This window comes from Rhea americana, unplaced genomic scaffold (assembly GCF_003343005.1).
Source record: "Rhea americana isolate MKP2758 unplaced genomic scaffold, rheAme1 scaffold_143, whole genome shotgun sequence".
NCBI classification, from domain to species: domain Eukaryota; kingdom Metazoa; phylum Chordata; class Aves; order Rheiformes; family Rheidae; genus Rhea; species Rhea americana.
This window is the reverse complement of record NW_028185517.1, coordinates 205718-220223: the sequence shown is the minus strand read 5'-3', so window position 1 is coordinate 220223 and position 14506 is coordinate 205718. Positions and strand designations below refer to the sequence as shown.

At 41.4% G+C, this 14506-nt stretch overlaps 2 protein-coding genes across 6 annotated transcripts in view; both read left to right on the top strand.

The window, feature by feature from the left end:
* Positions 1-4735, top strand: part of PUSL1 (pseudouridine synthase like 1) — a 32066-nt gene extending 27331 nt beyond the window's left edge. For all 3 annotated transcript variants that reach the window (XM_085298935.1, XM_085298933.1, XM_085298934.1), the window contains 2 exons: positions 2967-3129; positions 4582-4735. In XM_085298935.1, the coding sequence (XP_085155061.1) occupies positions 2967-3129; positions 4582-4613 (195 nt within the window). In that variant the 3' untranslated portion in view covers positions 4614-4735. The remainder of the gene's footprint in view (positions 1-2966; positions 3130-4581) is intronic.
* Positions 4736-6308: 1573 nt separating this feature from the next.
* Positions 6309-14463, top strand: LOC146599207 (lysophosphatidic acid receptor 6-like). 3 transcript variants are annotated; one of them, XM_085298930.1, is made up of 4 exons: positions 6376-6451; positions 6983-7107; positions 10428-11709; positions 12580-14463. In XM_085298930.1, exons 3-4 carry the CDS (start codon positions 10637-10639, stop codon positions 12593-12595), a joined length of 1089 nt encoding a protein of 362 aa, XP_085155056.1. In that variant the 5' UTR covers positions 6376-6451; positions 6983-7107; positions 10428-10636; the 3' UTR covers positions 12596-14463. The 3 variants fall into 3 exon arrangements, with proteins under 3 accessions (XP_085155058.1, XP_085155056.1, XP_085155057.1); XM_085298931.1 differs by adding an exon at positions 9130-9255 and having other exon boundaries at positions 6428-7107; XM_085298932.1 differs by having other exon boundaries at positions 6309-7107.
* The last annotated feature ends 43 nt before the right edge of the window (positions 14464-14506 follow it).

The window sequence follows — 14506 nt, the reverse complement described above, 5'->3', positions numbered from 1 at the left end:
TTGAAATAACTCCACTGGAKTTTTTGCTGCTGTCCTCAGGGAAGACATCCATGTCCACAACTTAATAGATCACCTCATTAGGAAAGTGTGTGCTGTTCTCAGACTGCCTGTCTTGGCCATGGTCATGCTCTAGAGACACAAAAGGCAAGTGAAGGCTGCTTTTTTGTTTGCTGGGTTTTTTTTTTTGTTGTTGTTGTTCTTGTTTGAGAAGAGAGAGGATGTTTTGTGGGAACAGCAAGCAGCTATTTTTTATTCTGTTTTGACAAACCAAAATTTGTTCTTATCCTGTGCCAAGTAATGGTCTGTAAGCTCTCTRACAGTGGGTGTTTGGATATGAGTAAGGGAAGAATGGCAATGTGCTTGAGAAGGGTTTGATACATAGCAGGGATTTGTTCCATCAGATATCCTTTTGACAAGGAGAAAATGCTAGTAACCCATTTACATATTTAGACAGGAAATACTACTTTGTGACATTGTGCAGAGAAAAACAGTTACGCAGTAATGCTCAACTCTGGCTAATGAACTCTGCAAAACTTGGTTGTAGCAGCTGCTCTACCACAAACTTGTAGGCCACAGTGAGGGCAGCAGCAGGCAACTGAACAACTTACTCTTCTAAACATCTTTTCCTGCCCTCTGTCAGAGAGAGGATATTAGACTAGATTGACCTTTGATCTCACCTCATATAGCTGCTGTGTTAAGTACTGCCATCTGGATGAATTTTATGAGAAACAGCCCCAGAAATTGTATGTATATATTTTCTCTGAGCAACATGAAGCAGAGGGGAGACAGCAAGCACATGGCTATCTCAGATCCCCACCATTAGTCTGCCTTTACACTGGCAAATTCTAAGTGTGGAAACATCAAAGCTTGCATTAGAGTCACAGCGTGCAATGACCTCTAGTGAGGGATAGATAAAACAACATGTGTCAAGGATCTGTAATTCTTGGTGCCATTAAAATTGCTTAAAGGCAAACTTTTGACACTCCACAGGGCAGTTTAGGAGCAGATGGGGAGAAGCAGTGCTTGTCTTTAGATAAGTTCATCTCTTCTTGTTGGAGCTTTCTGTTCTCAGCAACAAGTTTATCACTGTTAGTGGACCTTGACTTATTCTTTTGTAAATGTTAATGATTGGGAAACCTGGACCAATGCTTCATTACAGCACTACATTCAAGTTTTTGGAGGGCTTTGTATGCCTCTTTTTTCTTTTAAAAGATGTAAATAGAATTTTTAGGTGTAGTTTATTTAGTTTTAGGTTATTTTTAGTTTATTTAGACCAGCCTCCTATGCAGGCATGACTGATCACACCTGCAGAGGTAGGGAGGTATTCTCACAGCAGCACAAGGAGGTGAATCAGGCAGGACAGTGTCTGCTTGTCYAGTTTCTTCACCTGGGCCTGGTATTGCTGTTGCTTGTAAAATTTGAGACTGGGAGGCAGTTTCTCTAGTGGGGGCAGAGAAAAATAACTGAAAGACAGTTTAAGTGCAGTAGTTTGGGATAAGCCCAAACAAATGCCATGACAAGGGTTGCGTTTCAGTGTGGCTACTCTGCCAAATCAGACTTGGACTCAATGAATCTATGGCAATTTCCCATAGGCTCTGTGAGCTCTCCTACCAAAATGAGTACAGACAAGTACAGCAAAATGCTGTCAGTTTCTGGGAGGGAATTCACCTTTCACCTAACTGGGCACCATCAAGCTGGTTGCAAGTTCCTTTGTTTGTGCTGTTTCTTTCCCCTCAGAGAGGTGTTTCTCATGAGAGTACTGTCTGTGCAAGCCTGTTCACTTTGGTGACACTGGGATAAGGTGTAGCTTTCCTTGAGTTGCTAAGTGTGGGAGAAGGAAAAGAAGGTGCAACAAGCAGAGATGTGTTTGAAATCCCAGTTTTCTGACTTGAGGGGATGTTGCCTCCTGCACTGTCTCACTTGGGACTTCTTCCTCTTATTTTGGGGGGTTTTCTGAGACAGAAGAAAGCCCCCACCTTGTCCTCCACCTGGAAATAGTGTTGCTTATGTGTAAGAGCCTGGGAGTCCAACTTCCTTGGTAGGCATGTTGAGCTTCCTGCCACAGAGGACTGTGTGGGTGCTGCTGTTCATTCTGAAACAGAAACCACCTCTGCTCAGCTTTCTTCCCACATGGGCTGAGAACAAGCCTTGCTCCATGGCAGTGGTGGGTAGCTAGAGATCACTGTATGCAGGTCCTCATCTTGCTCTTACTAGTCTCTCTAGTTGCAAGGAAGGAAGACATAAAGGAAGCAGGGTAACTTTTGCTTGTTGCTTTCCTTCTCCTATTGCCAACTTTGGTCACAAGAAGATGTTGTGTCAATGCAGACAAGCTCACTTGCTCTGTGTTGTCCTATCACCCTCACCAGGACAGAACCTAGAGAGCCCCCACAACTCCTGCTCAAACTGGGAAGAACCTTTTACCTCTGCAGGGTGTCGGGTGACTGTGTTTGCTTCGGCATGTTAGGGTGGCTGAGGGAACAGGATCTTTTTGAAGMCATGAAGTGAGCACCGAAAATGTTCCCTGGAGATAAGTGATACCAAAGGTATATGTGGGCAGCCTGGACTGGCTTGGCCCTGATGAGAGGACATGTGCCACGAGCTGATATACATCAGTGGCTTCTAAAACAATGGCCAAAGCATTCTTTATGTTGGGAAAATCTGGACTGGGAGCAATCCTGGTAATTAGGATTTCTGAGAACTGTTGGTTTAATATCTGTATCCAGCAGCAGAACATATTGGGCTCCCTAGGCCCATATTAAGAAATTATGGTGATACCATTCTTTACCAAGTGACAGACACTGAACTCTCTAATTAAATTTCTAGCTTGACTCATCGTGAGTAGTAACCATGGGCTGTTAAACAGCACAAGGTACTGCTGATGTAAAGAAGTGCAGGACTTTGGACAGAATTTTTCCATCTGTTAAGTTTTACAAGGGCGGTGCCTAAGCTGTTATCTGTCTTTCCAGGTCCGAAGAATGGTTGGGGCTCTAGTTGCAGTTGGCCTGGGGAAGTTAACACCTCGTCATATAAAGGAGTTACTGGAAGTAAAAGATTCACGGGCTTTTCCATCTCATGCTATGGCTCCACCATCTGGACTCTTTCTAAAATCTGTAGAATATAATGAAGCAGGTAAGTGAATGCAAGGGATTGCAGATGGTAACTTTTCTTCTGTGGGAGTCAGATCTAATACTGAAAGGAGCAGTAACATTCATGATTGTTCCTTTTGTGCTGTCTGACCTGTCACTCAGCTTTGTCTATTGACACCCACATCCTAGTGAGTGTCCCTGACCCTAGAGTTGTTTAGAGCCATTCACAATGGAATAATTGTGTACTTGTTTCCCATCAGATTTCCTCTTCTTTGCAGTGTAGTAAAAAGTCATGTTGACATTGATTTTGAGATCTCAAGYGAAATATGCTTTAAATTTGAATCATAAAACCTTGTTCTGTCCCTGGCCATGTGGCAAGACCAAATCTTCTGTAGTATCTGGGTGCCTACAGGTTGGCTTCTGTTCATTCATCTCTCTTGGATTTTTATATTCACGTAACAGGGTTGCATGTGCCAGAGGACAGAGACCTGATCATCCCTTTGTTTATACGGTGGCTGTTTTGAACAGTTCATATCATGTTGCTAAACTAAGTTTTTTAGCTTTAAAAAATATGTGGACAAATTTGCAGTTCATAAATGAATGTAAAAAAGCTCGATATCCCTGCTAGGCGTAGCAGGCATTCAATTCTGCAAGAAATTTAATGCAGGCAAAATGTGAGAAATGCCGTCCTTGTGGAACAAAGACACCCTTGATTGTGTTAATGGCTCATTAAAGAGAATAAATAAAAATTATAGCAATAAACATGCTCACTTGCTGTTGATAAGATTAGCAATAATCTGCAGAAGAGAGAGACAGAGACATCAAATTATTTTCTGGCTCTCTTTAACGCTAACATCCCTTTAGCAATAGAAACAGTCCCTTGTTTTGTTTAAGATAATTGAATGTCATATCTAACATGGGGCTACACTGCATTTTTTCCTGCTGTAAAGCTGAAGGAGGGATGCCATCAGGTTTCAATAGTCCAGTTCCTGTCTGCTTTGTCTTTGTAGTAATCTTTCCTCTAATCACTTCCTCTCTCTACAGACATCTCTTTTCTTTAGACCCTAACTAATCCAGTATCCATGAAATGTGGGTACAAGAGACTTGCCACTGCTTTTTCCTGCCTTTTTCAGGCTGCCCTTTCCCAGGCAGAGCATAGACCTATGGGTGGGCTTGGAGCATGCTCCCTGCTGCAGCAGCAGTACACATGCTGAGGCTTAGGTTGGGCAGAAGGCACAAGGAAGCCACAAAGAGCATTGCATTCAAACATTTTGTGCTGCAGAGCACTTCCAGGCCTTGGAGGGGCAGCTGCTGCTTGCTGTTGCTGTTCTTGGCCCTCTCCAATGGTGTTTCTCCTAATARTGCTGGCTGGAGTTGTCTGTGCCAGTAGGGAGACAGTACAGGCAGGAAATAAAGACTGCAGATTTTAAGTGCTTTCAGGTGGTCTTGGTGCCATTCTTTTCCCTAAATCAATGTTTTCCATTTTCTCCCTCAGACTTGGAGACAACGAWGACAGCAGGAGAATAGCAGCTCTGTGAGATGCAGCTAGGCCTGAAAGGACAATTTGTGGATATGTAATGGAAGTTTGCAGAGTGTTCTTCGGACAATATTTGGTCTTGCCTCAATAAACATCATTCACTTTGACTATAGGTACCTTCCTGTCACTTGTTCTTGCCCTCTGAGACTGCTGCTTTCACATGACTGCATTGTAATTTTTTTCCCTATATATTTTGGTGCAGGACCATCACTCTCAAACAGGAAGAGAAAGGAGTCAAGTTTGGGGTTTTCTGTTTTGTTTCATTTGCAGAAGTGAGCAGGTAGATATTGACTTAGAATGAGAGAAAATGCAGCATTTCCTTTCTGCCTTTTTCCTCTGAAACCCTGGCTTTGTGCAGCACAGTAGAAGGGACAACTGTTGCTCTTTAATGCAGTGACTTACAGAARCTGCCTTAAAAGTACTTGCCATTTCCTCTCCTCATCAACAATCACTCTCTCTCCAAATTGTAGCAGCTCATACATTATCATGTCCTCGGGTAAAAAGYAGTCTTTTATTGTTAGGATGTGGCATGTTCCAGAGCAAAGTTCCTTAAATCCTATTTCATCACAGGAACAGGGCTCTCTACCTAAGGTTAGAACCGTAGAATGGTAAGGTTGGAAGGGACCTCTGGAGATCATCTAGTCCAACCCTCAGCGTAGCCTATACGGGGACTGAACCCACAACCTTGGCATTAGCAGCACCACAGTCTAACCAGTTGAGCTAAACCTGCTAATAATCCCAGTCTGGGCTAATAACCCAGGAACAGCAATATGAACGGGTCAGCCTAATGATGAAATGTACCACTCTCAGCAGTGGAGCCAGAAGGTGGCTGCCAGGCTGCTACTGGGCTCTGATTTGCCTGTTGGCTCATTTTGCTCTTCATAATTGATGGTGTGGTAGTACTGCAAAGCATGGTGGAGTCCATCGGATAGCTGGTGGAGTCCGGGTAGAGTGCAACGAGCTGTGAATCTTAGTGCATAGCAAGGAGCAGAGAGAACTTTTTAAATTACTCTGATCTCAAGTTTTGCATGTTTGCACAAGAGACAAAATAAACATTGGATAATTTATGTTTTTTCTCAATAATGACACCAGAATCTCTGTTTTGGTTATAAAATTCTGAGAATGCCAGGTTACAGGAAGGGAGGGTACAAACTTTGACTTCTGCCTTTCRCAGAAGACACAATGCTTGCTTGAAACACTGGTTGTTCAGATTTCCCATAGCAGAAACAATGTGCAGCTGAGATGCCTGGTACCACCATTATTAATTTCCTCTTCCTCCATGAGAGGAGCAGAATTACAGAAAAAGCAAAACAATTTGTCAGAGCAGACAGCCTCCTTGAGCTGGTATGAGGATGTTTTTTGTTCTGTGGCAGTTTGGATACAGACCATCTCATTCAAATAAATASTGGAAGAATCTTAATAGCCTGCTGAAAAAATGTGCAGTGTCTACACTCTGCTTATATAATGGAGAGCATAAGGCAAGGTCAGGGTGAGAGGTAGCAGCTCTTTCTGACCTCTGTTAAGACACCCTTGCCTGTGTGGGGATGAGTTAATGATTCCTCCTGACAGTCCATTTCTAGGTATCCTCTGGTGAGGAAGTGATGCATCTTGTCCCCATTCTGATAAAGGTAGGTTTGCCAAAAGTTTGCCTTTARACAACCTGTGAAGGAAAGGTAAGACACTTCTTCCTTCCTATAGAGCAGGCTGACTCCTACCTGCTTTATTTCTTCAGGGTGAAATTCCCAAAGTTGACAGACTTTTGGAGAAGTCCCAAGTCTCTACCACAGAAAAGGAGAGCTGAAGTTGCTGTGTCACTTAGGTGGATCCTGTAAGTGTTTTTACAGTAAGGCCTTACTAGGTAAGTACCCAGAGGTAGGGYTGTTTCAGAACAGTTAAATGCTGCAGAGCTGTACAGCACAAGCAACAGGGCATCTCCATTCAGATTCCAAACCTAACATTCCCATTTTTTAGGCAGTGATTTATCTGAAAGGGAATGGCAGCTTGTTAGCTCTTGCTTTTCCTCCCTTTGAGGTGAAGTATGAGTGCAGCTACAGGCCAATTTCAAAGTCTCTCAGTCAGATTGAAGTGCTAGCACCTGGTTCACGAGAAGCAAGCCTTGCTCTGAAGACTGCTGGGGCTGGAGAGCAAGGCAGGCTGGAGGGTGCTTTTGCGTGGGAGCATTGTGCCACCCTGTTACAGTGGGTGCCCTGGGAGAACTAAAGCATGTATCAGGGCTGGTGGTGTGCTGCACCATCACCCCAGCTCTAGAAGAGGAACACTTCACTAGCCAGGGCAACTGCTCTATCTTGGATCCAAGCGCTGGCTTTTCACATTCACTTCCTGTGGTTTCTCTCTGTAGAGCAATGTGGCAGTGTRTCTTGCAAGACAGTTTCTATGCAGCATAACCTCGTGTTTGTGAAGTCTTTGGCAAGATTAGTGTGCTCATTTGGAGCTTTCACATGACAGATGATGACCTGAGATGCGGTAAGTTAACTTTCTGTCTCACTAAATTTATTATGAGCCTTTACAGTGCAAAAAGATGAACCAAATAGTGACCAATACTGTTCAAATGTTGATCAAGCCATTTCCTAGTGCAGGCCTACATAGTGGAGTGTTTTTTTTGGTTTTTTGTTTTTTGTTTTTTTTCCCTAGGTGCAGAAGAATTTGCTATTGATTTTCTTGCAAATGTTTCTGGGCTTACTCTCAAATCCAGTAAATGAGCAACCCAGATACAGTTATCCAGACAGTAGTCTAGAAGTGGTGATCACTGGCAGACTTTGCAATTAGCACTAAGTATTGTTGGTTGATTTGTTCATTTTAAATCCCAGAAAAACTGTTAAAAATAATCCAGCAAATGCATTATATTAATACATAATTCTTACTTAAATGTACTGTCAGTGGAGGACTTCTGTACAAATTCCTAGTCTGCATTTAGTTTTTCAGTGGCTGTGGTTGATGCTTGAATGTTACGTATCATCAAGGAGTACTTAATATTTTTTCTTACGTTGTTGCATTATATTATTAATTCTTATCATTTGATTATAATTTGGACTTCTGATACTTGAGGAGATCTGTTTTTCTGATTATTTGACAGTGATGCTTTAAAACCAAAACTAGAGAAACCTTATGATGGACTCGGAGTTCAGAGTCAAAAAACTTRTTTTATATAAAACAAGTTTCTACTAATTCAGTGAACACACAATGTAGTAGAAACTTTAAAATAAAAAGTGTTGCTTTCTGTATCTTTGTAAATGAAATAACCATACAAGAGCAGAGGTTTGGTGGTGCTTTTTGGTTATCAGAGAGAAATAAAATAGGCAGGAAAAAACACAAAAAATATCAAACTTGGAGAAGCAATTCTGGACTTGGAATCTATTTTGATTCCTTGTTTTTAAACTGGTAGATAAGTGAGTGGTATGTTACTACRTTATTACAGAGATGAAATGGACTTTATGCTTGGGAAATTCATGTTTAGTCCTAAACTGTGTCACTCTTACCTCTCAGAGAATGAAAATATTTTAAAACAAATCAATGCACATGCTGGGGTCCTGCAGTGCTACTTTTGACTGCTTGGAAATTGGCAGGAGACCTACTTCTGAAATAYTCTTGTCACTTTTTTTTTCTTCCCCTTTTACTATTATTTATTTACACTCTAGTTAAGCTTTAATGTGTTTGTTCATGTTACTTGATGGGGTACATCTAGATACAATTTCTGCTAGTCAGTACAAGCATCTCTATGACAAGCTTCAACCATTACTTTCTTGTAACTGAAGCACTGGAGGGGCCCACTGCATATTCTAAGCATGCAAAACTTAATTTGGGATCCTCCTTCAGAGAGGGAGGGAACTGGGCAGCTCTGCCAGACTACAGATGCTGTAAGTAGTAATACTAGCATGGTAGTGTGATGCAAGCAACTCCTGTACCTTGCTTGGYAAAAGCCTTGCAACCGTACTGCATGAGATTTAGCTTTAGGCTATCCTTCAGCACACTGACTGTGCCACCCTACAGAAGTCAGAGTTAGTGTAAGCATACAGAAACTCTTGTCTAGCTTCTGCAAAATCTTGGGACAGATACTGCCACAGTATAACTATGTGCTATTTGGAAAAAATCTGTTTGCTTGTTGTGGAGCTGCCACTTGATAACATCTATAGATGTCCTTGCTGTGCTTGCCGTGTGGGAAACATTGGCTAATCAGTYCCCTTTGTCTGTCCTGCCCTATTATTTTCACAAGGCTCTGCTGTATCTTTTCCCAGTTGTAACACTACTCTCCAAACCATGTCTGGTGGCTCAAAATGCTGAGATAAAGGTTGTTTCAAGTTCTGTGCTGCTTGAAGTTGTGGCTTAGCACATACAATTTTATATTAATTTTCCTGCATGTGCACTTATCTCTTGCTATTAGGTGAAAGACCTGTATAAGCAGATAAGTAAGTAAGTTTGCCTAACTAAAGTAAAACTATTTTCCTTGTCTAATTGTCCATTTATGATCATGGGTGCTTTTAACTACAGTTAGATAAACAACTACCAAGCAGAGGAGGAAGTGTGATTTCAGAGTTTCCTTTGGAAAGTACCTATAGATAACTTTCTTTCTTCTACYTTCAAATCTCAAGTTCAGGAGCTTCATACATACTGCAGGTGAGATTAACTTTTCCACTCTATGTAGGGCTTCTATTTAGGTGTCTRTATTTGGATTAGTTTTTTTAGATTTCTTTTGTAGTTGATGAAGGGAAATACAGGGAACTGGAGCGCAGTTTATTGCTTATGTGATGTGAGTGCCCTAAGTAAGAGGTGTCCTGCTTGTGCAATGCCACCTCCTTTCAAACTAGTCCTTTAGGCTCCTTTYGGAATTGAATGAGGTGGGTGGTGTTTCCCTCTGCAAATCATCTGTCCCTCAGGCTGGTGCAGAGTAGTCTTAGGGTGCTGTAAATTCATCCAACAGCTTACTCCAAAATGCCACTGTAYATGAACTTTGAGTGAGGTATAAAAGGGTATGTGAGAAGGATGGGAAAACTTACTCTCCCATTCTCTGTGTGCTTGTTATCAGGTTTTGTGATGACCCAAGATTGTACCCCTATATCACATACTCCCCTGCAAATTAATGTTTGCTGTAAGAGACCTGGCACACCTTGTCCAAAGTGGCATATCCTTTCAGTTACTGTTTTTATAGCTGTTGATATCTACAGCATTTACAATTCAGCCTAGATTCTTAAATGGAAGGTATGGATTGTGCTGCTTCTCTCTGACTTAGTTAACAGTTTGGTGTTGATGCCAACTACCTGTTTGTTTTATCCTTTAAGTACYATTTCTTAATTGTGGGAAATCATCTTTCTGCATTATTTATAAAACTGCACCAGCAAGGTTACAGCAGTTCAGTCATACAGAATACTGCGTTAATTGTCATACTGGAGTAACAGAAAAGCAGTCCTACTAGATTCCCTTTTTCTTGGGAAGACTGCAAAATCTATCACTGGAAGTTCTTAAGGAAAGGTTAATAACAAGTATTGCTGAGAAATAACATAAGAGCACTGGTAGTACCCAGAAAGGAGAGAAATGAATTACAGAACCTGCAGAGTTCATGTGCTATATACATCATTGCTGGCCTGTCCTTAGCCAGAACCATAACATTTTACTTTGCCTTTTGGCAAAAGGCAAAGTGTTTCTATACCCTTTACTTTTGCTACTTTTGTTAATTTAATATTCTTATCTTGTGCTGGTTGTTAAATGTCAGTTAATGCTGTGTCAGTTAGGCTACTGCTGTGTAAGCTTCAAATGCTCATGTGTTTTAAATGATTCATTTTTCCTTTCAGCCACACTGCTCTCTACCTACCTTTACCAAGCACAGAAGTCTGAACTACAGATTTCATCAGACTTAACATCAGAGATTTGTAGAGCTTTAGCTATTACTCACTTGAGAGACTAAGTAAATTCCAAAAGTCAAGGACCTTATGAGGTAAGGGGCATCTTAAGATTTCTATCCCATGTTGGACATCCCTACAACCCTCTTGCAAGAGAAATCATGGCAGATATTTTCTGGACTGAAGGAATCTCCAATGAGACAGTTGCTAATACCACTTCAGAATTCAACTTGGAAGCAAACTTCCAGTATCCCCTCTTTACTGTCATCTACAGCATTGTCTTTGTGCTGGGACTAATAGAAAATGCCTTAGCTCTGTATCTCTTGTCCTGCAAAGTAAAGCACACCTCTCACTCCTATGTATACATGATTAACCTGGCCATGGTAGACACTTTGTTTGTTTGTGTACTGCCTTTTAAAATTCATTACCACCTGAATCGGAACAATTGGATCTTTGGTGATATGGCTTGTAGGATAACTGGGACTTTGTACTATATCAATATCTATCTAAGCATAGCCTTTTTCACCTGCATTTGTGCTGATCGTTACATTGCAGTGTTGCACCCCTTCACATACATTCAGATCAGAGTCGCTCATTATGTGATGGTGGTCGTAATTATTTGGATGGTAGCTCTAAGTGTCATGATTCCACTCATCCTTGGAGGTCCCCTTCACAACAATGGTGYAGGCAACAAAACGGTGTGTTTTGAGAACTTCACTACCAGTAGCTGGACCTATCGCATGGCATCTTACAACATCCTGGCCTTAGTTTTTGGTTTTGTGATCCCATTTTCCRTCATTCTCATCAGCTACCCTCTCATTGCCAAGAGAATTTCCCAGATCAAACACAGCATTCGCAAGAGGAAAGCCCTGCGCACTATCTACATCATCTTGTTCATTTGCACCTTCTGCTTTCTACCRTATCATCTCACTCACTTGCTCCACTTTTTAATGAGAATCCAGGTCATCCAGAATGAACCGTTTACCAACTTGATCTACAAAATGCGAAGGGTCACCTTAGCACTCGTCAGCCTCAACTGTTGCTTCAACCCACTCTTGTACTACTTCACCTCTTCCAGTAAACAATGGCACTTCAACTTCAAGCTCAGATTCAGGTCTAAAATAGTGTACACAATCTGTGACCAGAAATTTGGGGATTACTCTTACATTTATAAGCTAGAACAGAGACAGGGAAATAAAAACCATGAAGATGCAAATCAACTGACCTACTTAAAGTAAGTACAATATTCATCTTTCCAACTGTTGTTTTGAAATCAACCTTTGAAACCTACCACTCATTGATACAGTGATTATATTATGGGACCACTCTAAGGAAATGCCTAACAGCTATGTATTATTAGTATTGGCCAAACAGGACTGTACATGGGGGAGCTGGRCTTTTCTGTAGTTGTAGATAGCATGTAGTAACATGTTGTGTACRTGTAGTTATGTTTTGGCCTCCTTTTGTTTATTTTGGGGGTTGATAGGTGAACCCAGGGTTCCTGTCTGGAAACCAAGAAAGATTTACTTGGAAGAAACCAGCTCCCTAATTGACTATAACACTGGAAGTTGAGTTGATCAGGGTACTCCTGCCTGGCTTCTCCCTTTTTTTGAGGGATCCTGTGTTTTCTCCCTTGGGGCAAACTCTAGCCAGCTGGGTTCTCAAACTGCTTTCTGACTACATTCCACAGCCCAGTAAGGGCTTCTCATCCCTTCTTTTGAATCAATTGATTGTCTTTCTGAGGAATATTTCAATACAGGCTTTCTAGCATCATATGCTGATGGATTCAGGCTTGGCAGTTAATAACTTAGTTTCAAAAGATAATGAATCTTGATAATGATAATGAATCTTGATAATGATCCAAGTATTTCTCAGTCAGTTAACCCCGTGTACATAAAAAAGCTGCTCGCCCTCAAGCTGGGTTCCTGCAGGACTTGTAGTAAACAAGCATTGGCTTCTCTCTCATTGAGGAAAGTTTTGGTGGGAGCTGGCTGAACTCCTTACACTATGCAGTGTGGCTCATGAGTCAAAGCCCTTTCTACAATGATTGCATGATATCACTAAAAATACCTAACCTACTTCATCCCTTCTCTTGTATTAACAGAACACCTAACTTCTGAGAACAGCTGAATTTTCCACCTTATGAACATAAGACTATTCCATCATGACTTTGGAAAGAATTTAACATTTGTGGGTTACCAGAGCTACCAGAAAGCACTGGCCTAGCTGAAGAACCTGCTTAAAAGCTAATGGTTTACTTAGAGGATATGATTTTTGGTAACATTCATAGAGTCACTACTCTGCTCTGTCCCATACCAGCACAGAACAAACATAAAATGTRCATATATGTGACTGGCCTCCTGGTATGCAAGACAGGTGAGAGAATGAGAATAGAAGAGAAATTGTCATGAGGCTTGTGTGGCAAGATATGTCTAATGCTAGCGGTGCTAAATCAATATTTCAATTCTATGCACAAAACACACTGGAAGCCACACTTTGACCTGGTATTCTGCAGCAGGTCATCAGGGTGCCCATTTTATGCTGTGCTCCTGGACCTGGAACAAGAAATGACATGGATCTTAAGGAGGTAGGGAATGGGATTATTGTGGGGACAGAAGTGATAATGGATCTCTATAGAATGTGGTAAATTCTTTTTGCACAAAGATGGACATTGCAGCTTCTAACCCTATTCAGCCAGTGGTTTGACATCAGCTGATGCTGCAGCCTACTCTCTCCTTAAGAACAGGAGATAAGAGGTTTGGAAAATAAGGAGCATGGTAATATGGATATGTTGGGATCTTAGAGGAAGAGAAGCATGCAGTATGACAGAAGCAAGGGRCTTGAATCTGGGAGGCTATATTACTCCATTAAAGCCTTCAATAACCCATCCTAGCAAACCAAGTTATACATGCAGCAAGCAAAGCAAGAGTAGATCTGAAATTACTGTAATACAGCTAGAGCTTTGCAATAGTGGCTTTTGTGTGCAGTACTAAATTTCTTATGATAAGCCTGGATAGAACTGGAGTGAGTTCTCCATCTCTGTATCTTGCTCTTAGCTTGGAGGTATTATTTTTTTAAATGTCTGTGAGAAAAGCTGATCAACCTCTTAAAATATTGTTAACGATGGTTCTTGTGTTCCTCTGCTAGAGCRGACTTGGTAAGATCTTGGAGAATCTTTGTACTTTGAGCATTTCTAAAATGGGGGTGATGACAGCATCTGAGGGCTGAGGTTATGACAAACTAACCATTTACCTTTCAAGAAGCTGCTATTTTTGCCCCCCTTCATGGGCTATGGAAAAGCTTYCCAGCCCTGGAGGGCCTGTCTTCTCTGCAACTGAGCAAAGTTCTAATGCTATAGACAGATAAGGAAAGATTTCTATTAGACACCCCATCTAGGAGTGCTGCTTTCCTTCAAGTCTCTGAGTTATCATTGAGGGAAGTATGCATACTGTATAATGGGTAATAAAAGCTAAGCTGCAGGGTAAATATCATATGTAAGGYTTTGTACTGCTGCCTATGTTAAACTTTTAATAGTTTGCCTTTTATTCTGAAAGGGTTATATTAGCTTTCAAAGCTGCTTCATTTGAGCCCTCAGGCCTGCTCCTAGTTCTGACTTTATRTTCCCTATAGGGCTATCACTGATACTAACCTTTTATAACAAGTCAGCTGAACTCTCCTGCTYACAAATCTGAAAGACTCCAAGGGAGCTCTTTTGTCCCACTAGAGTCCCAGGAACAAGTTCAGGGCAGGAGTGGGGTTGGTCATGGCTGATACTACTCACTTTTATGAGTAAACTGAAAGCCTAGAGGTTGCASAGAAAAGGCCTATTAGTATAGATTGATACTGCTAAGGTTTTAAAGAAAATGAGCTGTGCAAGYAGAAGAATGCTGAATACCTCTTACCTTACTGTGTAACCAACTTAAAGCTTGTTCCTCGGGGCTCTTTAAAAACAGGCTGCGGTGACTTCCTGGACAGGTTTCTGTGAAAGATGACTGCAGCATTGCTGAACAGTAATCCCGTGTACACTCTTG